Source organism: Rhipicephalus microplus, chromosome 9 (genome assembly GCF_043290135.1).
Source record: "Rhipicephalus microplus isolate Deutch F79 chromosome 9, USDA_Rmic, whole genome shotgun sequence".
Taxonomy (NCBI): Eukaryota; Metazoa; Arthropoda; class Arachnida; order Ixodida; family Ixodidae; genus Rhipicephalus; species Rhipicephalus microplus.
Genome location: NC_134708.1, coordinates 42,203,966 through 42,231,159, shown reverse-complemented (window position 1 = coordinate 42,231,159; position 27,194 = coordinate 42,203,966). Strand labels below are relative to the sequence as shown.

At 45.7% G+C, this 27,194-nt stretch overlaps 1 protein-coding gene and 2 long non-coding RNA genes across 3 annotated transcripts; all 3 read left to right on the top strand.

Annotated features, from left to right (window-relative positions):
• The first annotated feature begins 1,158 nt into the window (after positions 1 to 1,158).
• Positions 1,159 to 11,834, top strand: LOC142771320 (uncharacterized). The gene is made up of 3 exons (XM_075872798.1): positions 1,159 to 1,297; positions 5,070 to 6,918; positions 11,442 to 11,834. Exons 2-3 carry the CDS (start codon positions 5,174 to 5,176, stop codon positions 11,743 to 11,745), a joined length of 2,049 nt encoding a protein of 682 aa, XP_075728913.1. The 5' UTR covers positions 1,159 to 1,297; positions 5,070 to 5,173; the 3' UTR covers positions 11,746 to 11,834.
• Positions 11,835 to 15,216: 3,382 nt separating this feature from the next.
• On the top strand, positions 15,217 to 21,690 carry LOC142771319 (uncharacterized). Its single transcript, XR_012885866.1, has 3 exons — positions 15,217 to 15,476; positions 19,778 to 19,998; positions 21,134 to 21,690. It is a non-coding gene; the product is annotated as an uncharacterized LOC142771319 (long non-coding RNA).
• Positions 21,691 to 22,166: 476 nt separating this feature from the next.
• LOC142771318 (uncharacterized) lies at positions 22,167 to 26,443 on the top strand. The gene is made up of 2 exons (XR_012885865.1): positions 22,167 to 22,613; positions 26,206 to 26,443. It is a non-coding gene; the product is annotated as an uncharacterized LOC142771318 (long non-coding RNA).
• Positions 26,444 to 27,194: the final 751 nt, after the last annotated feature.

Genomic DNA, 27,194 nt, shown 5'->3' with positions numbered 1-27,194 from the left:
TCTGGCGCTGCGATCGTGTACCTCTATGGGAATGATGGGATGTACAGGCTTAAGATTGGATAGGGTTAACTGGCGGAGTGTCTATGGACTTTTTTCTGCAGTTTCAGTTTCGTTCTTCGCACAGCATAGGTATTGTTGGGTGCGGTGAAAGAGGCTGAAGCAGTGCCTTTGTTTTTCGAAGAGGCCGACGACTACTTGATCTCCTGATTTGCTGCGACGTTGGAGTTTTACGAGTCGTATTTGACGGTTAAAAGAAGCGTCGTCCCCTCACCGCTGAACATAGATGTAGCGTCTCATGCCAGTGCAGGACATTGCCTCGAGTGAATGTTTTTCACGAGCGCGTCTTGCCTAAGCTCGTTTTAAATCGACTGCAAACTGATGACGAAACAGAGGAGACGCACCATAACGCTCCGCTGACTCGACTTCACAACAAAACCAGAGGTGCATTGGGGGCATACCACTGGGACAGACGCACCTAGCGTCGCAGAAGACGAAATGATAAGTGTTTCACGCTTAATCCTGTACTGTTATTTCTATAAACAGATAATGCATACTTCTGAGACAAAAACAATCAAGTTTGTTTTCAAGTGTTATGAAAAATAATTCAATAACGCTTGATGCCAGATCTGGAGTGTAATAGCACAGCGATGCAAACCCCGATGATTAAATTCGTCCAGGCTTCACTCTTGCCGTCTGGCCGCGAAAACATTTTGCAATAAAGTTCTTGCACAAATAATTGAATCAAGTTCAAATCAAATTTGAGTTCGTATCACTTTGTTTTACCCCCGAAAAAGAAGCGTCGCGAATCTCAAGAACGTAATCCATTCAAAGCGGATCCGAAGCCTGTACTTCCCTTAATTCCCATGGGGGTACAAGTACCACCGAAGTAGCACGCGTAGACACTAGCGCCAGATTGTGCTCTGGGTATTATTGAATGAAACTCTGTGGCCAATGGATCACACCATAATTTTCGACCTTTTGGCAATTTAGGGGCCCTTTAAAATTTAGCATAGTCATTTTATGATTAAGAAACACTGAAAAAAATTCACCTAACAATCGGCCAATCACCTGCATTGCGTAAGAGCCACGAGAAGAGGTGAAGAAGAAGAAGGCCTTGCTTGCCTGGTCGTTACTCTGCCGGGACTAGGTTCGAGTATCGACTGCCACATCCTTGCAGATTCGGCATCCGTCAACATGACTGCCTGGCCCAGATCTGTTGCTGTCACATCGTTTCAACGCTGTCGTCCTGAGCTGCCATCTTCCGTTTTGCCTCTACTCGCGTACTGATATCCACAAGGTGAGAAACTACACCATGTTTAATCGTACGTCTCCGATTATAAATAGAGCGGCGTTTACCAAGTTTCCGCAAATTTTGTCTAGTACCTGTGAGCTGCGTGAAGAAGGTTCAGAGCCAATAGCGGAGGGTTTTAATTTCAAAGCGGAAGGCATAGTCAGTGAATACAATCTAAATTTTGAAATTAATTTCATTGACGCAAACAAAGTGGAAAGAGTGGCGGATCATGCAGAAAGTAAGAAATTTAGGCATTTAGTTTTACAGCGTTTGTGGGCTCAAAACTAGTAGTTAGCAAGCAAAGTAATAAAAGCCATTTATTAGCTGTCAATGATCGCTGTTATCTTGAGGGAGAGTAAAGTAAGAACTACAGTTCGTCGCCTTTTCGAAGACACTGCTTGTCATTGTGACCAGCATATACATTATGCGCACAGGGAGGGGTGAGTGTTTGGAGAATAGCTGCCTCTTCAGTCACCCCAAAGGGGGGGGGGTAGGGGAGGGGGGTTACTGAGGCGCAGCGTGCAGCCCCCATAGAAGACCCCACGACCACTTGGGGTGACCGCTTTTCTTTTAAATGCGAATGTATTTTTTATGGTGTCATCCATTGACAGATTCGCAGCACTTCCGGTAATACTTTCGTCTGCTTCATCTGGAACAAGTCTCTTTTATTTAGGATTAAAAGTGCTGCCTGTATGTTCCATTGGCAGATCTGGAGCAGTTTTGTCGCCAGATCCACTCCATAGAGCAATTTTTTCTACTCCGCTTAAATTGTTGGATTTGATCGGAAGTCTCAAGCACCCCGTGCCTTCAAACGGTGCCACCTTCGGCCACGCCAACGGACGCTAGTCGCGTCAGTTTTGCCTCGCTTCGGAGCTCACGTTTTGCTAGCATAGCATCGCTGTGCCCCGCGCACCCATTCATGCCAAAAGAGAAAGGCGCGCATCGCGTTCCATTCTGAACCTTTATTTGTTCTAGATAATAGTGCACGTGTGTTCCATTGCTGGATTCCCTTATGTTGCCCTCCACCAGAGGGAAGTGCTTCGGCGCAGCGTATGTCGGCCACTCCAAATCTGCCAATCGATGACTCCATTAGTCGGACTATGGCAGGCATCCAGTGGCGGCGTCCGCGGCGGCGGACGTTCACCGACAGGTGTTATGTTTCAGCTCTCACTACCTCTCCTATTTCAACAGCTGTGGGCGTGCGTAAAGCCCCTTGGTGCGCGTGGTTATCCTGGCCCCTAGCCGCTGGAGCATGTCTTGCGAGAGAGTGTAGGAAATGGTAGTTGCAGTGCTTCGCCTTCCTTCTCTCGCCATTCGCTCTCTCTCCTCTCTGCGCACGCGTTCATTCTCGACCGTTCACTGGCTGGGCGCCTCTCAAGAACAGCCGGAAATGTGTGCTCGAGACGCTGCTGTGAAACGCCAATGCAGAGGCGAGAACGCTGGCTCCTCGCTCTCGACCGTTCGCTGGCTGAGCCCCTCTTATGCCTAGTTCACACTGAAACATCCGCTTTCTACAGTGACCGAAATTCCCCTGCCGCCGAAACGCAGCGTCGTTCGCACTGGACGCGCCCCGCACCGCCGAATATGCCATCTACTACGGGGCGAACGCGGGATGGATGCGCTGTCACCCGGCTGTTGTCGCGGCTCGCAAACGCTACTACGATATCCGGTGGTGTATACTTCGACGATTCTCGTCCGCAAGAAGCAAGAAAAGACAGTACTGCTTACTTTGCTGGCAAGTGGCTGTCTTGTAATGCACGAAGAGCAGAAAAACTACCGACGCCAGCGGCGTTGGTGGGTTCGTTTTGCTCTGCAAGACCACAACAAGCTCGGTCACGCCAACAGCAAGCTCGGTCACCTCTTCCACGAAATACGGACGCGAAGTAGGCACAGAGTAGGTTAAACTCCCGTTGGTTTCAACGTTCAGTTACGTGCACTGCGGCAAAACAAGTGAGTAGGGCTTGGCCGCCATTTTTCAAAATTCCTTGACTAGCGCCCCTATTGGTCCGCGGTGACCGATTCGGCGGCAGACGCCACAAAAATTGGTCCGAGAGCGACCGGCGCCGAGAGGGCCCTTTCGGCGGATCTCGCCGCCGCCGAACCGGATTCGGAGCACTTTCGGCGGCCGGAATGGTCAGTGTGAACGCGGCCTTAAGGCGATGGCAGAAATCTGTGAAGGCGAATGTCAGATGACAATGGTGCCCTTATTTGGCGCAATAAATGTATTCATTCGCATTTCCTCACGATTCTCTTCGATAAGGCAGGGACATTTTTTGCTGTAACATATGCAAACGAAAGCCACGGCTGCGCATGATGAGATTGCCCCTGCCTATATTATTATTTATAAGACGCTATCAGACTCCCCAGATAGCGTATCATAGTTGTGCTTCGTTCGTACGTTATTTCTCGCGTCAGCTTGCTATAATCGGGAGCAACTTCCTGTGGCAATGAAGGGAAAGCTATGGGGGCAGAGCTACTGCACATGCACTCCTCCGCGAATAAGTCTGGTGCGGCTCGCATCTCGAATGACGGCCACGTTCGAATAATGTCATTGCATAGAATTTTCTATGCCTACTTATACAGACATTTGTCAGTAAAATTCGCCACAGGCTTCTTCGGTGAGTCGTCTACACAATAGCCGGAGGGTGACGACCACTCACCGAAAGGTGAGTACGCCATTTTCACTGTGAGATGCACCTAAAACGTGCGACGTTTTCTGGCGTTCAAAAACGTGAAATGACACTTCATAAATCAAAACAAGTATTAGTATCTCCTTGGTTTTTGGGACTATATTATTGCAACATCTCTTTATAAATAGCATCCGTAGAAAATAAAGGGATATTTTCTGTGATTTTTCACACCAAAAGCATAGACGCATTTGTGGGACTACGTACTTCATCTGAGGCATACACCCACTTTCTTCGGTAGCCTTACTATCCATGCCACAGAAAGTTGTCCCCGAATCTAGCTGAAATAGTTGAGACGTAATTGCACGATGACTTCTGGCGTTTCTCACTGTAATGAGGCTTCTGCGGTCGGAACTTATTTTTGGCCCTAATTCCATCTCAAGTAGTAACATGACACATTTAATGTAAAGATTTTCTTACGCCCGTCAACTTTACATTTGTTGTCCACCTCGGAGGAAAAATGGCTAGAGTCCTCGGCTGCTCACCCGAAGGTCGGGGGTTCGATCACAGCCATGATGGTTGCAATTCGATGAAGGTGAAATGGTGGAGGCCCCTGTACTGTGTGATACGACGATGATGATGATATGTTGGGTTTGGCGTCCCGAAACCACCATATGATTATGAGTGACACTGTAGTGAAGGGATCTGGAAATTCCGACCCTCTGGGGTTCGTTAACCCCAGGGGTTAACCCCAGGGGGCCACGCGAAGACCAAATGTGATCACGTTGGCCTAGAGCATCTTCGCCTCCATCGAAAATGCAGCCGCCGCAGCCGGGATTCGATCCCGCGACCGGCGGGTCAGCAGCCCAGTACCTTAGCCACTGGACCACTGCGGCGGTGCACTGTGTGATGCCAGCGCACGTTAAAGATCACCAGATGGTCAATATTTCTGGAGCCTTTCACTACGGCGTCTCTAATAATTATAGCACGATTTCAGGACGTAATACGTCCGATAATATTATATTCTATAAATATAGTAATATATATTTCTTATTTTATACTATATATAATATTATATATAACAATATAATATATTATATAGTATCATATATTTATTATATATATTTTACATTATAGCATATATTTTTCAGTCACACTAGATTACTCTGGAATGCGGCTGACTGTTCTGGACCTGCTGAGCAACCATGGAGGTCTAACGCTTCATCATATTCCATAACCAAGCGGGTGCGTCATCATGGAAGGCCCGCAAGGAGGAACCGGTGTTCACCTCTTACCCTGCACAGCTTCTGATCAAGAAACGTGTCAGATCGTCACCGAGCTGGTTAGCTGGAACAATTTTCTCCGCGGCTTGCGATTCGAAATCCGAGAAGACCACGAGAGATGTAACCAGCTACACGTAACTAACACTGCCACCGCAGCACCGTATGTGGAAAGTTCCGTCACAAAACCATGGTCAGAATGCCTGGAACTTCTTGGGTGGATATTGACGACGCACGGGTGCATAGGCAGCGTCAGCCTTGCGCTTTCTTCAACGGAGTGTAGAAGCCTGCCCCTCCTGAGCGCCCTTTGTCAAAACAGGTGTATAAAAAGCGTTACAGTAGCTAGGATGAATACTTGGACCGCTAGCGCCATTTCCACTATACTGCCTTGCCTGACCAACATTGAAAAACTGCAACTCACGCCCGTGGAGGTACCTCTGGATGTCCTTGTAGGCCCTCTGTGTGCACTTCTGGAGTCGTCGGTGTCTCTCAGTAGCCTACACGTAGAGGGCACGTTTGCGGAAGACAGGATGGTTGACACGCTCTTTAAAGCCTTGTTAAAAAACCCCACTCTAACAGAGCTTCACTTCCAAAACATGTCAGTGCACGGTAGTCTGTATCCGCAATCTGTAAAGGAATTCCTCGCCTCCACTACAATGCTAAAGGTTCTTTACGTGAGCACTAAAACACCGTCAATACAAATGGCTGTACTCGAAGGCCTCTTGGAAAACTGGAGCATCGAGAAGCTATCGCTCGACTTGTTCATGGTGATAGAAGAGACCACGGCTCTGATATCGCGAATAATCGAGACTAAGCCAGTAATACGCATGCTAGAGATTTCGAGACCACTTCCTTTACCACCTGTTCATAGAACAGTTTACGACTGTTGGATTCGTCCTCTCATGGAGAACGACACTCTGGAAGAAGTGAGACTCCCCTTGTACGCACTGCATCCCGAAACGTGGTCCGCTTTCTTCCGGGCGCTGCCAACTAAGGAAAACCTGAAGAAGTTTCACATCAGCTCACCATTTTACCTTTCTCGATTAAACTGGCTTTGCGCAGAGCTGAAACATAGTGGATCGGAAGAAAAAGTTTCCCTCCAACGTTACACTAGTGCGTACGACATTGTATTCCTACAGTCGAAGGTGTTTTCGGCAGTCGATTTGTCGTTGTCGCAGTATGAACAAAAGTTAGCCGTCTTGGTTCAGTTACCGAATTGTCAGCAGCTAACGTCCGTCCGAATTGATTTTAGGTTTGACGACCCCAGGATATCAATTCTATTAGCCGAATTTTTGAGATCGACTAGAACCTTGCAAAAACTAGACATTCGCGTGATGTGTGTTCGTGGAGCAGGTGGGCGAAACCAATGGTGGAAGCGCGTGCTTGAGTCGCTGTCTCTGAACAAGACGTTGACGAAATTGGTGCATACGTCTTATAACATGACCATCCAAGACACCGAGGACATGGCCGATTCGATCAAGCGGAATACGTGCATACGGCGACTCTCCCTATTCTACACACCGCCGGAGAATAGCAGCGCATTCATTCGGCGCCTTTCAAAAGGTATTGAGGAGAATTACAGGCTAACCGACGTTAAATACTCGGGATACTGTGAAGAGGAACTGGCCAGTGACTGGTTTGCTGTCCAGGAGACAACATGGCGGAACTCAGGTCTCGTCTCACGAGCGGCTCGAATAAAGCAAGCATCTTCATTGGACAGGTAAGTGTAAAACAGAAGCGAAGCCATTTTTTTTATGTATCATGTGTACAGAGTTGTAGGCTTCTTGGCCTCTTCTTCTTGTAAAGACGAGTTTTAACTAGTGTTTAGTGGTCCAGTCTCTTACTAAAAATATTAAAATACCGCGGGTCGGTTGAGTACTGCATGTATGCCTGTCTTGGGATGTTTATGGTGAAAAATTCGTAAACAGGTGGGTAGAGGCTGCAGTTGGCGTTTGAACAAGTGATCTGTTTGAACAAGGCTTTCAAGGCTATAACAAAAAATCAAGTTCATTTGCCGAAACGTTGACTGCAGTACTTACCTCCTGTTTTCAAATTTGTCATCGCAACCATCGACTGTCTCTTTATTGCCTTGTTTAGGAAGTTTATTTATTTATTTATTTATTTATTTATTTATTTATTTATTTATTTATTTATTTATTTATTTATTTATTTGTTTATTTATGTAAACCCTCATGATTAAGGATATTGAAGATGGGAGTGATTATAATAAACGACGTACTATATAGAAGCAGATCAGATTATCATAGTACACATTTTTCTAATTATACAGGTTCAGCTAGTCGTAACAAGGACATGTATAGTGTTCACAAACTAATTATAAATAATGATTTGAGAAATGTGCTAAGGCTACAGGCATGTATGCAGCAAAATAAAAATCTAGTCATGGAAAACGAAATGCATACACGTTGCGCAAAAAATAGAGAAAAAACAAAGGAAAGAGAATCCAGCTATACAATGCTAATTAAACTTCCTCCAAACACATGATTGTGTTGAATTGTTACAATATTACAATGTAATCAGCAAGGTTGTTCCTTTCAGTTGATGTTGAAGGGATGAAGGACTGAAAGAATCCTATTGTGTGCTATCTTTCAAGGCCAACTTTGTAACGGTGGTCGATACTAGAAGGTATGCATTGTGGCCACAAAATCATTTCGTTCTGAATAGTTCAACGATATACGTTATCAAAAAGAGCGAGACGGGCAATTTTGGACGATGAGATAGCGGTGTTAGTGAACGATGGAATTTCATGACAGACACACATTTGCGGTACGATTCTAGTTAGACAAGATGGAGCGAGCTGAATTATATTGCACAAGTTCTAAAGAGGTACTTTGTCAGTAATAGAACCACAAACAGCGCATGCATATTCTAGTTTTAGACTTACAAGGGTTATATGACGCAGTATTTTTCGGGATGAAGGGGTATTAGAAAAGTTACGGCGTAGATATCCAAGGGTGCGGTTTGCAATCTGAGTCACGTAGTCAATGTGGGTGTTCCAAGATGCCAAGTTCTATGTGCGCCTAGATATATATACGAGCGAACACATACAAGACGAAAATCTTTGAGGAGGTGCGCGTGCATGATGTTAGAAGAACTTGACACGCGCATGGATTTACATTTAGGGTCGTTGCTCCATTAACTATTGTTTACACTAGTTAGCTACGATATGTAAATCAGACTGACCGTGAGAGTAATCATCGACACTGGAAATTTCGCGAAATACAGCACAGTCGTCGGCGAAGAAATGAATGGTAGATGTTAGTGAAGGAAGATCGTCACTATAAATCAAGAACAAAATAGGTCCGAGCATTTAACTTTTCGGTGCACTGGATTAACGTTTCGGTGTGATGAATTATGGTCGTTAGCAACTACGAACTGTGTCCGGTTAGATAGAAAGCATTTAATCCACCTAAGAATGTTAGTGTCACAATTTAGTAGACTTAGTTTATAAAGTAAAAATAACTGTGACGCTTTATTATATGTTTTGGCGAAATCCTATCGGCCAAACTTGAATGAACGAGAAGACGGTGAAGTTTGTGAGTAAAGATGGCGAGTTGAGTTTCGCAAGATAATTATTTTCTATATCCCTGCTGGGCTGGAAAGAAAAACGTATTGTAATCGAGAAACCTAACGAGATGGTTGGAAAAGATGTGTGTTCAAGTAGTTTACAGCTAGTACTTAAGAGTGAAATCAGACTGAAGAAAACGTCCAAGAAAGAGCCACACAGTTGATCTATAGCGATTTCCGATGCAGCTCAGTGCGAGACCGGCAAGCTCGAGCTAACCTAATGCCATTAGCCGAAAGAGACCGCTCATCACGTTTAAAATTTCTATATCAGTTAATCAAGGGGCACTAGAATGTCCGCGCTAGCGAATAGATTTCATTCTTCTCTGGTTGTTTAACGCGTCAAAGACACGAACTAACAATCACTCCTTTCCGTTCTCATAACGACAGCTTCAAGTATTTTTTCCGAGAACAGTGACAGATTTAAATAACATTAACAGCAACGTTATTCAAGCAACTTCTTTCTCAGCATCTTCATCGTTTCTTGATGGCTGAAACGTGATCATTTATTTTTCATAATTACAGTCTGTTTGCTTCTCCGTTTCCTGTCGCTTTGTTTCATTTGCAGTTACTGTTAATGCAATATTTGGAGTCATTTAGCATGATTTTGATATCTTTAGTGAATGTGCTTGGCATTATATTATTATTATTATTATTATTATTATTATTATTATTATTATTATTATTATTATTATTATTATTATTATTATTGCAATCTTCCTGTACAGAAATTTTATAATAAATTTTCATTCATGCATTGCATTCCACCCTACTAAAACTTCTGAAAATGGGTAGTGCTACCAATGAATAAACAAACAAGTAAATAAATAATTGAATAAATGGGACAATAATTAGTGGCAAGACTTTATTGTCTGGCTTGTGAAGTGGCACCACTTTCCCGATTTTCCATTGTATAGACAGAGTAGATGAATTCAGAGGCTGCTGAAAAAGTTTAGCGAGAATAATCTAACTAATGGCCTTGGCGTTTTTTTTTTTAGAAATTTCGTGCTCATAAATCATAGCCCGCTGATGAGTGATTGCTCGGAGAGTCGATAAGTTTGGCAATGCCATCTATGTCAACAGTCATTGGAGGCATAACACAGTACCACGTCGCCGATTTTTTTTTTTTTTTTTTTGTGACGAAGTTGACGTTGGCCAAGCCCTTCTCAGCATCCGAGAGCAATATTCCGAAGCGGCGTCAGTCCTTTAGCCCGACCGACGGATCGCCTAGAACAACGAAATCGTACTGGCGAGTGGGTGGAAAACGATCACTACAGGAGGCGGAAAATTTTTTTCGCAAATGTATTGTTAAGAGCTGAAGAGTATTGTTTCATTGGTGCATGGTTGCCTCTATATATAGAAATATATGTTTGCCACGTGAGGGCTTGATAACGCTCCAACACTTTTTGGTGTTTATCTTTAACAAAGTAGGAATTTCGGTACATAGAAAGTTGGATTTCGCGTTTTCTAGTGCCGCTACGTTGGTGTCGAGTGCAGCTTTATAGTCGAACCAGCTTGTACTGTTAGGTGCGAGTTTGGCGGAGCGATATAGGCTTGTACGATATATGCGAGCTTTCCACACCAAGTGAACATGTCTTTTGGGCTGAACTGATCAAGGAGTAAGACCGTTTTGAAAGTTGTAGGCAAAGAGACTGCGTACATTCAGGAACGTTAGAATTGTTGTTTGAATCACTTTGCATGCTCACGACTCTCTTATGGCTATAACAGTGGTGCGGCATACTACTGCGGAGCTAACACTCAGAGGCACCTGGAATTGGGCAAAACGATCGTCTTCGCCATAGCACGATTGGTAGTGCAATTCGTGCTTAACTCGAAAGTGGGTTACTACATTAGCCGAGCCGGTTTGCTTGGTCTTTAAGCTTCTTTTTTATTTATCACATAATTTTTGCTCTTTAAATCAATGCCAGTAGGACTATGATTTCATAATAATTTCTTGGTCCTTTAGAATTGTGTGAAATAACGGTTGCGTGAATCCATGCCCATCGTCTTCTTCATGCATTTTTTGGAGATAAAAGTGACAACTAAACTGTTTAATCAATCACAATGTAGCGACGTGTGGACGTTGGTAAATAGGCAATGGATGCTGCCTTGTACAAACAATTATGCAACATTTTTATTGACAAGAAACAGCGTCCTTTTTTTTATGAGTAATGCCAATTTTATGAAGCTATTTTTTTATTTATTATTATCAATGTCAGTTATTGAACTTCAACAGAGTGTTCACAAGAAGGAAATGAGTACTGCCATATCGAGGGGAACTGGTCTGGCAGCAACATCTGGTTTCGCTCTCATTGCCTCACAAGCCTGCAAAATATGTTATACCAGAATACGTAATCAGTGGCTTCCATTACCGACGAAATTTTTTCCAGAGAAGTAGGTGCATATTGTGCGACACTTTTTTGTAGCCGATATTCCTTCTGCCGACTGTTAGTCGCCCTCAAAATGCGTCTGATTTTTTTAATTTACATTCTTCCATTCGTGATTATTGTCTTCCATTCACCTGCTATCAGACTTTCTTTGCACTTGTTTCTCGAGCTATATTATTCAAGCCTACAAGTGCTAGTACATAGTTCACACTAGCGAGCCTCGTATGAGAAAACGCGACTTTCTCGAATGGCAAGCAATCGTCCCGTGCAGGTACGTGACGGGAGCCGTGGAGCGCGTCGCCCGACACCCTGCCCTGCTGGACGAGGTTGCCCTGAGAGCTAAACTCGACCGTGCAGAACTCGCGGTCTTGGTACGAGACCGCCTGATGCAAATACGATCCATGGACGGTTTCATGAGGGTCGTTGGAGTAGTAAAGGAGCGTGTCATGTGCCACCCTGCCGAGGACGGCCGCATGCAGCTGGACGACCTGAATGAGGACTGCTGGAGCCACGTGCGGCGGTACCTCGTGACCGATGATGTCAGGCGCGGTGCAGTACAGGCTGATAGTGCATGAATACGGAAGCAGCTTGATTCCCACGTTGACATGTGGTGCCCCGTTTAACGAGATTTGGCTTGTATTAATTAAAAACATAGTATCTAATCTTTGAGGACTCTTAGGCTTTTTTTTCAAAAGGAACCGCCACGGTAAGTAGTCTGGTGGTGATGGCTCTCCAGTTATGACTTCGAAGTCACGTGGTTTAATTTCGGCTCCAGCAGCCGCATCTTGATGGAGACTCACTGAGAGTCTCATGATCCAACTGATACTGAGGTGCGCGTTAAAGAAGACGTGCTTGATGGACAGAATTTGTGGAACCCTTCGCTATGGCATCGCTCATAATCATTCGTAGATTTAGGACTGGAAACGTCCCGCCGTGCTGGCCTAGTGGCTAAGGTACTCGGCTGCTGACCTGCATGCCACGGGATCAAATCCCGGCTACGGCAGCTGCATTTTTGATGGAGGCGAAAATGTTGTAGGCCCGTGTACTCGAATTTGGGTGTACCTTGAAAAAGCTCAGGTGGTCGGAATTTTCGGAGCCCTCCACTACGGCGTATCATAATCGTATGGTTGTTTTGGGACGTTAAGCCCCACATATCAGTCGATCAAATCAACCTCGGTTGATTTGATCGTCGAGTGATGACACTGTCGAGTGATGACACCTCATGATATCATACCGACGTCACATATCGACAAAAATTGTTACTTCAACACGAAGTGACGTGACCACGCGATTTCATGTCATCCTCACTTGGTGATAGCCTGACAAAAATTCGAAGGAACGCAGAAACGACGGCAAGAGAGGTCCAGACCATTCGTTCCGTTCTCGTTCTCGTGCTTGTTTATTTGACCTCCGAATTTCGTCACTCCATGAACCAACTAGACCAAGAACGTGTTTTAGCTTAGGGAAAGCGGAGAGTTTCTTGAAGTTAAGTAGAGAGGACTATGGAACTGTGATCGATCAGTGACTATGGGAATGATGGGTAGTACACGCATTTTCCTATAGTCTTCGAACTTTCGGGCTTCGAACGCACTTGTGACTTGTTTATTGCTGTGTTTCAGTTTTGTTTCAAAGAAAACAATGAATCATATTGAAATTCTTGACCCAATTTGAATTAGTGAGCTTAAATGGCTGAGGGGGCGAAACGCAACTGCTGATAATTTGCCCATTGCCGTTTATCGGCAAAGCATCTCCAAGCCACACGAAGCCAAACGGAACCGAAAGTACGAAGATTAGGCAAATCCTTGTACTACTCGAAATACTCATGCTCGCTGAAGCGCCATGCGTTGCAGCTCCCATAGACACTAGTGCCAGAGTACCCTCTAGCGTGTTTATAGGTAACTCAATGGGTGAAAGGTGGCTAGATCACGGAAGCCGTGCAAAACCAGGTGATGTGCAGAAAGCTTGCAATGCCTCCGATCCTGGAGGTAGCACGAAATGATGATGTGAGCAATAAATAAATAAATAAATGCCACCCACATCTTCCCATGGGGGGAAGTAGTGTAAATAGGTAAGTTTACAATAATGTTCGCAGGCGTTGCGGGCGTTGCTTTAGTTGCGGGCGCCATATGAGTTCTACAAAAGCGTTTGATCCCCCTCGGGAAAATTCTACGGACTTTCGCCCCGACCACAAACCCAAATGCACGGAAGCTACTCAGAGAACTTTGCGGGCAGCGATCGCCGCACACTATTTCGAAATTTCTGCGGTCGGGCCACAAGCACGAACGGCGGCTCGCATTACGACGCATGCGCAGTGGCAGTAACCGCACAGCAAGGGCTTGCGGTGTGCTATTCTAAATCTCCCTATTGCGACGCAGAGTGGTAAGGGTATGGCGTGAATGTTGCGTTAATAGGTATGGTTTGGGAATGCTTAATTGTTATTTCTTTTTTATTGTTCTTATTTATAAGAATGAAGAGAACGCGTTTCCTAGTCGCATGATGTCCCGCTTCGTAAGTCAGCGCACTCCACACCATCCCTGCACATGCTCACGCCTCGCGTATCGTGCCCCTTGCTTGCATCTCGTGCCAACTGCCCAGGCGTCCGTGCTTCCGTCCGTCCGTTCATTCTTGCTTTCATCCGTCCGTGTGTCTGTCTGTCTGTCCGTCTGTTCATCCGTCCATATGTCTGTCTTACACTAGTGCCACCTGCTGAGCGAGTCATGCAACTATAGGTAGTTACTAACCGGTCACAGACACGCATGGACAGACACTCAGCTTCGGGAACTTGGCCTTTAAAATTCACTTACTACTCGGCCAATCCCCTCCATTGGGTATGAGCCATCTTCGGAGGAAAACTACAACGAGAAATACATCAGGTACTCTTGTGAGCTTTTATGTCACCTTCAAGAAGTGACTAAGTACGCGAAGCATTCAATTGTTCCAGTGGCAGGGCATGAAACTTTCTCACCAGTAGCATCCCGCTGGCGGGACAACATTGTCGATTGGTATGCTATGCGAAAGAAAAAAGCTTTCATGTTCGCCTATCACATTGCATTCCTCGACGCTGCTTCTTATCACTGGAATCCGTTCTGTTGCTCTTCGCTCACTGGTGACGCTAAAAAAGCGGGTTTGATCCCGCCCCCGGCAGTCAAGCTTGAAGAGTGACGGAATCGGAAGCATGCGTGCTATGGGGTGTGATAGCTCGTTTGAAAGCATCGGGTGGTCGATGTTATTCGCAGCTCCACAATATGGCATGCCTTATATAGGCTCATAATCATATCGGGATTCACGTGCGTAAGACTCAAGAAGTAATGATTATTATCATTTTGTCGCTCTTACTGATTACCGATTTCCCGTGTTTCTCACGACGGACCGATCCAGGTTCATTTTCTTTCACTTATCAGCGGGGATATTAGCCACACTTGACAAGAACTTAGCCGTCAGGTACGCGCTTACAAGAACTTAATGTCCTTTCTCATTTGTATGTTTGCTTTTCTATTTGTTCGGTTGCCTCGCCGTAGTGGTTTAGTAGCTAAGGCACTCGACTGCTGACCCGCAAGTCGCGGGGTCAAATCCCAGCTGTGGCGGCTGCATTTCCTATGGAGGCGAAAATGGTGTAGGCCCGTGTGCTCAGATTTAGGGGCACGCTAAAAAACCCTAGGTGGTCAAAATTTCCGCAGCCCTCCACTACGGCGTCTCTCATAATCATAAGGCGGTTTCGGGACGTTAAATTCTACTTATGATCATAATCTTTGTTCGGCAGTTTTTGTTCCTAGAGGTTATCGCGTGCTTGCACGCAAAGGCAGCGACGACGATGACGTCAGCGGAGGCGCACGCAGGGTGAGTGCTTAGACATGCAGGCCAAGATTTTCTAGGCGACAAGAACAAGAACGAATCGGCTGATTTAGTGATAGCAGCATCATTCTTCTTCTGCCTTCCCCCGGGCTTCTCCCACGTCTCTGGACAGGTGGCAGCACCCACAGCTACTCCTGGAAGCGCTTCGTGCGCAAGCCGCTAGCTGGCGCCTGTCGTGTCAGACAACAGAATCGACCGCCCAGAAGCGGCCGACGTGAAGACGTGCTGTGCAAAGGTCACCCTGTCGTGCCGCACTTCTGTCCGTCACTGAGCACAACCATTAGTCGTGGTTAATAATAATGCTATGACGGTGAGACGGTCACCACCTCCGTGCCTTCAGCCGTCCCCGTCCGAGCCTCGCAGCACCGTAATGGCTACGAACCAGTTGCGCGAACGAAAAGCAACCATGTCGTCAAGAAGCACGCGGGCTGTTCACGAAGGATTTCTTCTTCAAGTGAGCAAGTTTTACTTTTATTTCAACTGAATGCAACGTTCTTTTCATGTCTAACGGCGGAATTTTCAGCATTGGTTCCACAAGACGAGCCAGAAGGAACCTGTAAGAGAACACACTGGCGACCCTCCCTGCACTACTCCGTCCTTCGCTCGGTTCCTAAACGTTCCCTGAACCGAACCCGGAAATGGAATGAACGAGCGCTTTACTATCTTCCGGCGTATCCAGTCTCAGTTGCAGCTCAGTTCGCGATGCCAGCCGGTCGTTCACGTGACGCGAGGAATACCTGTCGTGATCGTCGCCTACCCTGGTTCGGTATGCCGTTGCATGCTCAGTCTCTCTTGTCTCGCATATTCGCCCGACTGTCGTGCGCGATATATTTATTACACTTTGTTTTCTCCGCTTGCGACTGAGCAACAGCAGCGTGTATACTAGACACGCGCACTCTGTCTGGTCCATCCAATCAATACGTGTGGAATCGTTGCGATAACCCCCCCCCCTCCCCAATGCTAAATATCACTTTTCGATTAATTTGTGTGTGAAACTGAAATAAAGAAACGGCGAGGTAAGAGTTTGCGACGCAGTACTGCTTTTTGCCTCGCGTGAGCCCTGCAGCAGGCAATATCAAGCTGTTACTACTGTCATATGTCTCGCACATCCTAAAGGCAGACGCGTGGCTGCTGCGCGGGAAAGCGTCAACCTTTCAATCAACTTTAGTTTTGACAGTGCTATCCGAGTATCTGTCGAATCAGCATTTGAGGCTATTAGCCGCGCACTGGTTTGTTTGTTTCCCTGTCACTTGTGCTCACGACAGTATACAGTCGTCAGCATTGTTAGCGCGAACAAGAGAGTGCGTGCCAGACACTTTTGACAGCGACGCCTATCTATACGTCAGCTTGACTCCCGGCAGATGGAGCAGTATACGTCTGCTACGAGAATATTTATAATCACACGAACCACGTCATCTTAGCACAGCTTCATCGAAGACGCTCACTTATGGTGCTCTGTTTACAATAGAAAGATATAACCCCGCTGCAAACAAACCGCGCATGTGTGAAGCTTCGTATCATCGCAGGCATAGAGTTTCCTAATATACACTAGAGGCAATTCTGGCGCTAGTGTCTATGGGAAATGCAACGCACAGCGCTTCAGCGAGCATGGTACACACATTTGTCTAATCTTCGTACTTCTGGCCTGCTTCTGGCTCCGTGTGTGTTCGTGTGGCTTGGAGCTGTTTTCTCACGAAACAAAAAATCAGCAACTGTTCAGCGGTTGCGCTTCACCACCTTGTTCTTCCAGACTTACCTTTCCTAATCGGGTCACGAAATTCAAGGGGTTGAATCTATCTGTCAAAACAAAAGCGAAACACAGCAATAAATGAAGCCGCAAATGCGACTCGCCGCCCGTAAGCACGAAGACTAGGCAGATGTGTGTATTACCCATCAATCCGATGGTCGCTGAACGATTGCAGTGACAGAGCACCTCTAGTTAATTTTAGGAAACTCTATGAGCACAGTTAGGCGTGGCTGATATAGACATGTGACCCGCGCTCCTATGTTCACGCTAGGCGTGTCGATGAGTGTTAGTAAGCACATGCTATTTCTCTAGAAGAAAGCTAGCAGTATATTTTCCCCGCTTTCATTGCTAGGTCAATTGTAATAATGTCATTCTGAGGAAGTGCTCCATTCGAGACGAGCTCGAACTGGCACACGTTGATGATGTCTACAGATGAAGTTATACAAGCGACGATGAAACATGTAGTTGTTCACTACGCTCACTGTATCTGGGGTTTAACGGCCAAAAACCATCATAGGATAAGAGACGACGTAGTAGAGGGCTCCGGATATTTCGACCACCTGGGGGTTCTTTAAGCTTCACTCACCTCTTACAGTACACGGGCCTCTATTATTTTGACTCTATCCTATTTCGACCGCCACAGCCCTACGTCATTCCTGAAATCGAAGTTTAGCAAGCGGTATCTGTAGTTAGGGTCGGTAACACGGTTAGTTGAACTAGTGGATCATTGTTCATGTTGAAATCCTGTGCAGTGCCAGCGCCCACGAATAAGAACAAAGGACGGGATAAAGGTGTTGATTTTTTCGTTGTTTGACGTACTCGTGGGCTCTGCGCAGTATTTTTATCGTGAATTTAGAAAAGGAAAGCACGACAAGTAAGTGCGGACATTGAGGGTACTAGTGTTGTCCAATACGTCATGCATCGGTCTTGGTGTCATGCCCGTGCATTCCACCCATGCCTCCATATTCCAATATTTATATATCCACTAAGTCAAAGAGTGCGTTTACTGAAGTACAATTCACGTTGAACCTTGTGTCATGATATTTAATTAACCACCCACAAAAATAAAATATGACCCGAAGTAATTTCTGCGCATTAATTTTTATTTTCTTCGTGATATCTGCTCTTTTCGTTCGATAAATGTCATTGTGGTATTAAAGCATTAAGGTAACCGTGTAGTTTCAAGCTCAACATAACTGTTTTAAAGTTAAAAAAATATGCATACTATAATTGATCTTTATCTTTTTTTTCGCTTTTTATTACCTCGCCAAAAGACTGATAGTATTTTTACTGTATGGTTAAGTTGGTGTTAAATATGTCATGGCCAAATTCATTTCCGTCTAGACGGCATCATACGTGCCAGTGTTAACTTTCTTCTCTCACGCACTGCGTTACGCACGCATCTGTTTTACATGTTGCTCGAATGAAATTAACTGGAAAAAAATTGGCCCTGTATTTGCAGGTAATCTGCAAATGTCGTTGAAAGACGATAGTCTTGCGTGTGGAGAGAGTGAACAAGACATTTATTTGATGTTCTGCGCAAGAAAATTGGTGTATTGTATTCTGAAGGCGCTGCGCTAGAGTGCCTCGAGCGTGCAGCGGAGGCGAACGAGCACATCAAGTCACGTCACACGTTAGACATAAGCGCCATCTGGCAGTTGTCTCAGAAAACAAAGCGCGTGGCTCTGAGACGAGTCTACGCACCCATCTCAGAGGTGATAAAATGTAGAATGCAAGGCGACGGGTAGGTTCCACCACCGTTTCGTTTTAGCAAAGCGTTGAAAACACTCGGCTTTCCGTGCAAGCGTTGCATGGTCAGCGCAGCGTGATAGGCGCTACGGTCCTTAAAATTACTTGTGTATGCTTTTTCTAGTAAGAGACGCACATGCAAAATATATACGTTTTATGGTGCCCAAGACATGCGCAATAATTGCTTTTTAATTGACAATTCACAAGCATGAATACTCAACCTTGAGCAACATAGGTGGGCGCTGCGGATGGGGTCAGCAGTTTCGAGTACCCAATGTCATTCAAAGTGAACCGACAGACAGACAGACAGACAGACAGACAGACAGACAGACAGACAGACAGACAGACAGACAGACAGACAGACAGACAGACAGACAGACAGACAGACAGACAGACAGACAGACCAAAATTTTTGCGTCGAAGGTCCCCAAGAAAGACTATCATCTTTAAAACATTACTTTTGTCCTGCAGGACGCGCTTATCGTATATCGGGAGTCTCACACGTCAGGGTATACAGCTGGCAGCCGCTTCGTGGACCTTTTGCGATAAGGGAGCTTTTGAGGGACATAATCCACTGGTTTCAGGTAGCGTCGGCACGAGCGTTTCTAGAAACACTCCCAGAGCATGTGTGCGAGTGTCACCGTGTGTCCGCACGAGCGGCACGTGTCGCTGGCGTACACGTCGGGATAGAAAACGTTAACTTTGGTGGGGTTTGGGTACGCGTGCTTTTGTAAAAAGTGTAACCTAATTCCTGATTTTTTAAGGGCCGAACTCGGTAGGTTGTGAGTCCTTACCTCGCAACAGAGTGTTGCAGTGGCAGCCACTTCTAGTTAGTTTCAAGAAGTGCTCACTAGATGGCGTCGTGCGAATATGTTCTTGGAAGTAATACAACTAGATGACGTCGGTGGTTTTCGTATAGTTGACGTTCAAAGAGAATAGATGGCGCTGTCCTAAGAAATTCACTGCATATGCACGTAGTTAATGATCACGAGTGAGGCAAAACGTCCGTCTGTCCGTCACAGACAGGCAGGCAGGCGCTTCGCCCCACTCATCATTCACTCCGTGGATACGCCGTGATTTTTTAAAATCTGAAATTGTGTCTGCTGTCTATCAGTTCTGCGTTTTAATCCCAATGAGGCTACGGCAGGCCAAGTCTGCATTGTAATCATGCTCTTTGAAGATGTTACTAAGCTATGTCATTAATATTGTTTGAATGAATATTTAAGGGATAGCTGTAAAACCTTCTGGCATGGCTCCAGCTGTTTTGCAGGTGACGCTACAACAGTCGTGGTCCTGGGTCTCTAGTCTCTACCACGGCACTTTTGATCGTGTCTCAGAGATGACAGCCTATCTGCAGCCCCAAGAACTGTAGTCACGTGACCTGGAACGAAACATCACGTGTGACGTCATGGGTTGAGTGGCACGCCGGTGTCAATCCTGGAGCTGGCACTGGTGATCCTAGAAAAATAGAACCGAAGCGGTGATGCGTTGGTTTTTATTTACTTAATTATTCAAATTGCCTGCAGCGCCCGAAAGCATTATTACAGGGTGGGGTAGATACACAGGATAAGGTATTCTTACATAAGAATAACGACGAAAACAAGATTAACATTAAAAATGTAGCTATAACTGCAACAGTATGTCTCTGAGCCATGTTTCAGTGCGACACTCACAATTATCGGTGGAAGCCGACTCCAATGGGAGATTGTGTGTGAAAAAAAAAACGAGTGTTGGTTGACATTTGTTCGCTTCTAACTTTGAGATGCGAAGTAGCTCTACAACTAGCCTGTGTAACGCTGTCCCTCCATCCGCACCGCGCTCCCCTGGCCGCAGGTGTTGGGCTGGTGCCAGTAGCTCATGCCTTCCCTTGCAGTGCGCGCGCGTTGACGTCACTCTCTCCCTACAGGCTGTCACCGCTCGCCGCGTCTCGCTTCACCCTCTCCACCACTCGCAATGTTTGAGCGCACATCGAGCGAACAGTCTATCTGCATGAAACTCATGTAAACGCCACGAGTTTCGCTTCAAACGGTTTTTCCAGCGCCCGCGTCGACACGCGTTTCAATTGGGTCAATGACGTGCGCTCCACTGCTGCTTCGCATTCCATCAAGGTTCCCTTCGGTGAGATGGTCCATAATTTTTCTCTTATTTTCAGAGAGCGGTCACATCTGATTACTGCCCCCTACTAAGATATATTACACGGACATGGGATTGTAACCGATACAATTTGTATAACGAAGCAGCCGCTGCTTTGTGTTTATTAAGGCAGTTTGCCTTATTTTCCCGAGCGTCATAAGGACAGCACATCATAGAGTTCCTGGTTTCAGGGCCGACATAGTCGGGGAATTCAGCTGGGTGGTCATGGTGTTTGGAAGAAAATAATGAAGTAGAGAAGGTTTTCTAGAGGAGGAAAGCAGATTGCGTATCGAAGCTTTTGCAGTCGATAAAAATGTCACATTCGTAGATTTGGCGTTTCTGTTGGCATCAATCTTGATCAGCATTCTTGAACATGGTGTTTGGGTGCTTCACAATGATCAATATTGACATAGACCTTCGAAAAAACCCACGCCAGCGCTTTCATTTTTTTTTATTTTCGCGTATCTTTCTTTCATTCGCAGGAATGACACAAGTGAAGCGACGTTCACTGTATCTTGTAGTCACGCTCAACAGTTTTTGACTGAAGCATCCTTCAAACGGCAACGTTCTGCTTCAAGTTGTGCGCCATCTCCGGTCGCTGCTTCCTGTCGGCCACCTTGTTGTCACTCTTCACTCTTCAAATCGGCTGGAGAACTTGGAGCAAGTCTTTTTGGGTCGATTCGAACTTCATATGTGAACCTATGCTTTTTTGTCAATTATTTTGCTGCTCTTTTCTAAGCAACGCGGTATCGCTTTGACGATTGCTTGATGCTTTTTTTTTCACTGTCTTCTCGTTGCATGTCAACACGTTTGACATGCGTAGAGGACTGCGTATCAAATACGATGCTGCATTTGTGTTACACAGTTCGTGCTTTTGCGTTCTCTTTATTGAAAAGCACACAACATACGTTTATAAGTACGTCGTATCACGACACTACATACTCTTTACCGCGTGGTGCCAGACACGAATATAATTATTTGTTTTTGCATTCACTGATCTTGTTTCATAAAAAGATTGATGTTGTTGTTCTGCTCTTTATTTTGTGTGTGTGTGTGCAGCGCATGTTAACATTCCAAGTAAGTAGAACAAGCGTGTTTAACACTTTGAGAAGCTATATACACAATTTTGTACGCGTTTTTGTTACATCCCCTAGTGGCTCAGAAGGAGCCTAATTCATCTAACTTTGATGAACTAAAATTTTCGCGTAATAAATTCGTCTTCGTTTAACTTAGTTGTGCAGTGCAGCGTTGCATGCACTCACTTTTCTGAAAGTGCTACTCTGTTCAACTAGTCCTTCGACAAGCCGTTTCCCGCGAGCCTCTTCAAAAGCATAAATTTTCTCTGCCTGATGACTTCAAAATAGGTAGATATTTAGCTACAGTTTAATCGGAAAGAGCTACTATAACGTATAAATTGGCGTATTATAGCGTTTCATTGGCGTATTAGAATGGCCGTATAATATTGTCATAGTACTTTCGTCTCTCTTCTTTTTCAATTAGACGTCATAAAATCTACAAAAGCCACAACGACTACGGCACCACCTACTACGACGGCAAGCAGCCAAACTACTACATCAATGGCTTCGAGCACCATCAGAGCGGCCAGCGTCAGAACTACAACGACCACTGCGAAGTTGTCCAGCCCGGCGACGACTCCGACAAGCGCGACGACGCCAGTGAAGACAACTTCTAGTACGACGCTTACGAGAACGTCGACTAGGACAACTACGACCACTACGCCAAGTACAACCACGACGCCAAGTACAACCACGACGCCAAGTACAACCACGACGCCAAGTACAACCACGACGCCAACTACAACCACGACGCCAACTACAACCACGACGTCAACTACAACCACGACGCCAACTACAACCACGACGCCAACTACAACCTCGACGCCGCCACATTCAACCAGGATGCCAACTTCAACCACACCACAGACAGGAGGTCTTTTCAGTAGTGAGTCTGACTCGTGCATAACGTGGGCTTTTGTTTTCACTATGCTTGCGTGGTCCATTGTTGTATTGCCCATCCCGAGAACAAAAACTGTGACGAATGTATTTTGTATGTATGACAGATCACAGCAACTTGGTAGAGATTCTTTTCAGTATTCAATAGATTTTAATCAAATATTCCCGAGACTCGTATCCGCTTTTACACAAAACTAAGCAAGTTAGTTTTGAATGTTGATGAAATTTAGAACGCTAGAATGGAGATCGACAAAAAACGTGATAAAAGCCGCTAGTGCCACGTTGCAATAAAGGCTTGTTTTGGACGTAAGTTGACACCATCTTCCCCAAAGCAAGAGGGAAGTGGCACGCACGAACATGCGTCAACGCGTACGTTAGACGCGCGTCAACTTTATTGCGAGTGAACCGACGAGACCGCGGTGTAGCGAGTGGTGGTAGTGAAGCGAGCGGTGGTAGCGGCAGGTGTTGCGGGTGACCGGACGAAGGAAGTGGCAGCTGCGGGCGCTGCGGCGAGCGCGTGGCAGGTGAGGGAGAGAGTAACGTGAGCGCGCACTGCCAAGGGAGCGTCACGGTAACGTGCAGCTGCGGCGTGACCTACTTGGCACTGTTTCAACATTTGTGGCGAGGGGAACGTGTTCGGGCAAGTGTGTACAGGCGCACGTGCGTATGGCATAACACAAGTGAATCAAACAGCTGCTACGCATCTAAAGAAACAGTAATTTGGTCGTAGAATACGTGTGGGCATACGTACGCAGAAAAAGTTTTCGTAGGAGAAAATATCCAAGAGAACAGAGAACGTCATAAACCCTTCTGTTAGACGCCGAAATATGATGCAAGAGTTTGTCATTCATTATGCTCCGATATATATCAAAATTATCATGTGACGCGATAGGATTGAGTCATTTAAAAAGTTTTAGTACACATTCCTCTATTTTGTCGAAAGAAGCCTACCGTTGTGGGTCAGCAATCGTCGTGTGCTTTCCTTATTCGTGTTCGCAGTTAAAAGGCTAAACCTTGAGTGTATCACATATTTATCAGTCAGTATTTGTAACTCCATTATTTAGTGACGTATATAAACCAGCGTGTCCAAGTAGTGCACGTACTCCATAAAGTTTCAGCATCAAAAATAGGTCCATAAAAGTTCTATTATCCTTCACCCAAAGGAGTACTGACACAAATTTCGAATATTTTCGAATCGCTGTTCCGAATAAGAGCGATGTGGTCGAGCAACCTATAATGAGTTTAGTGGTACCTCAGCATTCATCGCATAGAGCACTAATACTGCTGCCTTAAAAAAACATTTTCGGTTTCGATATCGCGAAGGCGACTTCACGTTGACGTGTCATGATAGTGTGACGTCACGGAGAGACACTGATTTGCGATGTACAAGCGAAGTATTCGCCAGCCACTCATGGTGCGCGCAAAGTGACCCTGACAGTGATAACTGCGATTTTAGCTTCAAGCAGTACGCAGATTTCGTAAACTCAGTGGAACTGTGTTAACTCGTAGCATGGCTTGTAATTAAATTCACACCAAATCTTTCTTGGTCAGAGCACATCACCTCCGTTACAGCCAAAGCTTCCCAATCTTTAGGATACCTGCGTCAAAGTCTAAGAAATGCTCCTCCGAATGTTCGCAAGCTAGCTTACATCACTCTTGTTCGCCCTCAACTCGAGCACGCCTCCCTTATTTCGTCTAGTCACAAAGAATACCTGACCGACATATCAGAACGAGTACAGAACAGTGAGGGTGGCAATTTGGGCTTGTTGGTAGGGTAGCATTATTATATATGGTAGCGCAGGCAAAGGAGGTATATAACAGCTGTGTCTTGCCGATACTTAGCTACGAAGCAGAAACCTGGAGACTTAAAAAAAGAGGGTTCAGCTTAAATTGAGGACGACGCAGCGAGCAATGGAAAGAAAAATGGTAGGTGTAACCTTAAGACACAAGAAGAGAGCAGAGTGGATTAGGAAACAAACGGGAGTTGAGGATATCATAGTTGAAATCAAGAAAAGGAAATGGACATGAGCCGGGCATGTAGCGCGTAGACAGGATAACCGCTCGTCATTAAGGGTAACTAACTGGATTCCCAAAGAAGGCAAGCGGGTTAGGAGCAGACAGAAGGTTAGGTAGGCAGATGAGATTAAGAAGTTTGCGGGTATAAATTGGCAGCAAAAAGCACAGGATCGGGTTAACTGGCGGAACATGGGAGAGGCCTTTGTCCTGCAGTGGACGTAGTCAGGCTGATTATGATGATGATGATGATGATGATGATGATGATGAACATGAAAACCATGACATGTATGTCATGAATGTCATGATTTACATTTCGTGGTCCTGTAAATCTTGCGGTGGTTTCGTTCACGAGGCATGCTGCAAAACTGGTATGGTATGGCATGATTGCATGGCGAACACAAGTGACAGACCCTAACATGAAAATCACGACATGCGTGTCATGCAACAACGTGACTACGTTCCACGCTCAGGATGCTCTCGCGGCCGTTTCGCTAGCGTCACATATGCTAAATTTGGTATTACGGTACATGGATGGATGACGGAGGTGTGTGACTGGTGCAAACATGATAATCATGAGATGCGTGTCATGTAATAACATGACTATATGCTATGCTCACGATGCGCTCGCGACCATTTCGCTAACTTCACATGTACCAAACTCACTATTACACAACGCCAATGGATGACGAAGCTATGTGATAGATGCAAACATAATAATCATAAGATGCGTGTCATGTCAGAACACGATTACTTGCCACAGTGAAGACGCCAATACATTTCGACGGGACGTGGTGCACGTGCTCGCCGGTGTTGATTTCGTCACGTCCCGCAGGCGTTGCCACGCCAGGCACCGGTCCTGCCATATATTCGCAGGCGCACCCCGCGCTGCGTTGCTTTGACGCAGGTGCGTTTCAGCGCGTCTGGCGTCACTCCGTCACGAAAAAAAAGGAAGACACAGTGTTGTCTGGGTAACGCATCGGCGCGAAATGAAGCGTGTCGCATTTCGCACCGGTTGCCGTCAGGCCGCGCTGACGGACGCTGGTCGCGCCTGGCGTCAGACTATAGAGTGCTCGCGTTTTGCTAACGTAGCGTCGCTGTGCCCAGTGTGCGCACGTTTCAACGCTACATTGGAATATAGTGGGCCCTTCATGATGCGCCCGCGGCCATTTTGCTAGCTCCATATATACCTAATTTGGTGTTCTTGATATCAATGAATGGCGAATTATATGACTGGGGCAAACATGATAATCCTGACACGCGTGTCATGTAAGAACACGACAACATACCACGCTCATAGCGTGCTCGTGGCCGTTTCGCTAGCCCCACATATACTAAATTTGGTATCACGTGACGTGAATAGATGACGAAGGTAAATGACATATCCAAACATGAAAATCATGACACGGAAGTCATGTACGGCATCATTTACCTCCATCTCGTAACGTTGTGCTGATTTTAAAGTTACATATGAACATTTTTCATTCGTGCTTCGCGTATCATCGATTTCCACTGTACGTGGGATCTGCCAATTTTTTTGTGTGTGTGTGTGTGTATGTGGTACGCAGAAAAGCCGCCGCTGGTGTGTCACCTGCTGTCTCCCGTCTACGCCCAGAACAACTCGGACAAATCGTACCTAATGTCTCAAACTTTACCACAACCAGGAGTGTGCGACTTCGTTGTCTTGGACCTTCCACTCCAGTCGCCGGGGATGTATTCACGTAGGGTTTATTCGAACGCTCTCCTAGCTGTCATTAGCTCTGAAGAGAAATCTGTGTACATGAAATGAAAACTTTGATAGATTTATTTCAATATGCAGTAACGCCTTGCAACTCATAATGATATCGGTTTTTTTACTGGGAGCAACTCGACGTGTAGTCGTTTTTGGGGTACTTCGACGCAACAATTTAGGTCTGCCAGTCTGTGAGTATGTATGTACGTTTGTCGGTTTTTCTGCCGAAACGTTACACCAAATGGCCAATATCTAACTCCATCCACAGCACCCACCAATAATGCTCAAGTTTCAGCGTTCATATTTGTGCGATTGTCAATTAAAAACAATTATTGCGCGTATCTGAGGCACAATAACAACACATCAACATTCTGTATGTGTGTCTTTATGCTAGAGAAGGCATACATAAGTAACTCTAAGGACCGTAGCGTTTATCACGCAGCGCTGACAATGCAACGCTATGCACAAAAAGGCAAGTGTTTGCAACAATTTGCTAAGAAAACATGGTGGTGGCACCTGCCCGTCGCTTTGCGTTCTACACCTTGTCTCCGAGACGGGCGCGCACACTGTCCTTCGTTTTCGAAGATAACTGACAGGTAGCGCTCGTGTCTCACGTTGCTTTAAAACGTGCCTCGATACGCTCGTTCGCCTTGGCTGCACGGATCGAGGCACTCTAACGCAGTGCCTCCAGAATACAATTCAGCAATTTTCTCGCGCATAACATCAAATAAACGTTTTCTTCTCTCTCCACATACGCAATACTAGCGTTTTTCGACGACATTTGCAGGGAAACATGCAGATACGGGACCTTTTTTTTTTTTTCGA

Coding starts and splice junctions, on each gene's coding strand:
- LOC142771320 (XM_075872798.1), top strand. CDS start 5,174: ATGGAAGGCCCGCAAGGAGGAACCGGTGTTCACCTCTTACCCTGCACA. Junction 6,919..11,441: donor CAAGCATCTTCATTGGACAG/GTAAGTGTAAAA, acceptor CGTCCCGTGCAG/GTACGTGACGGGAGCCGTGG.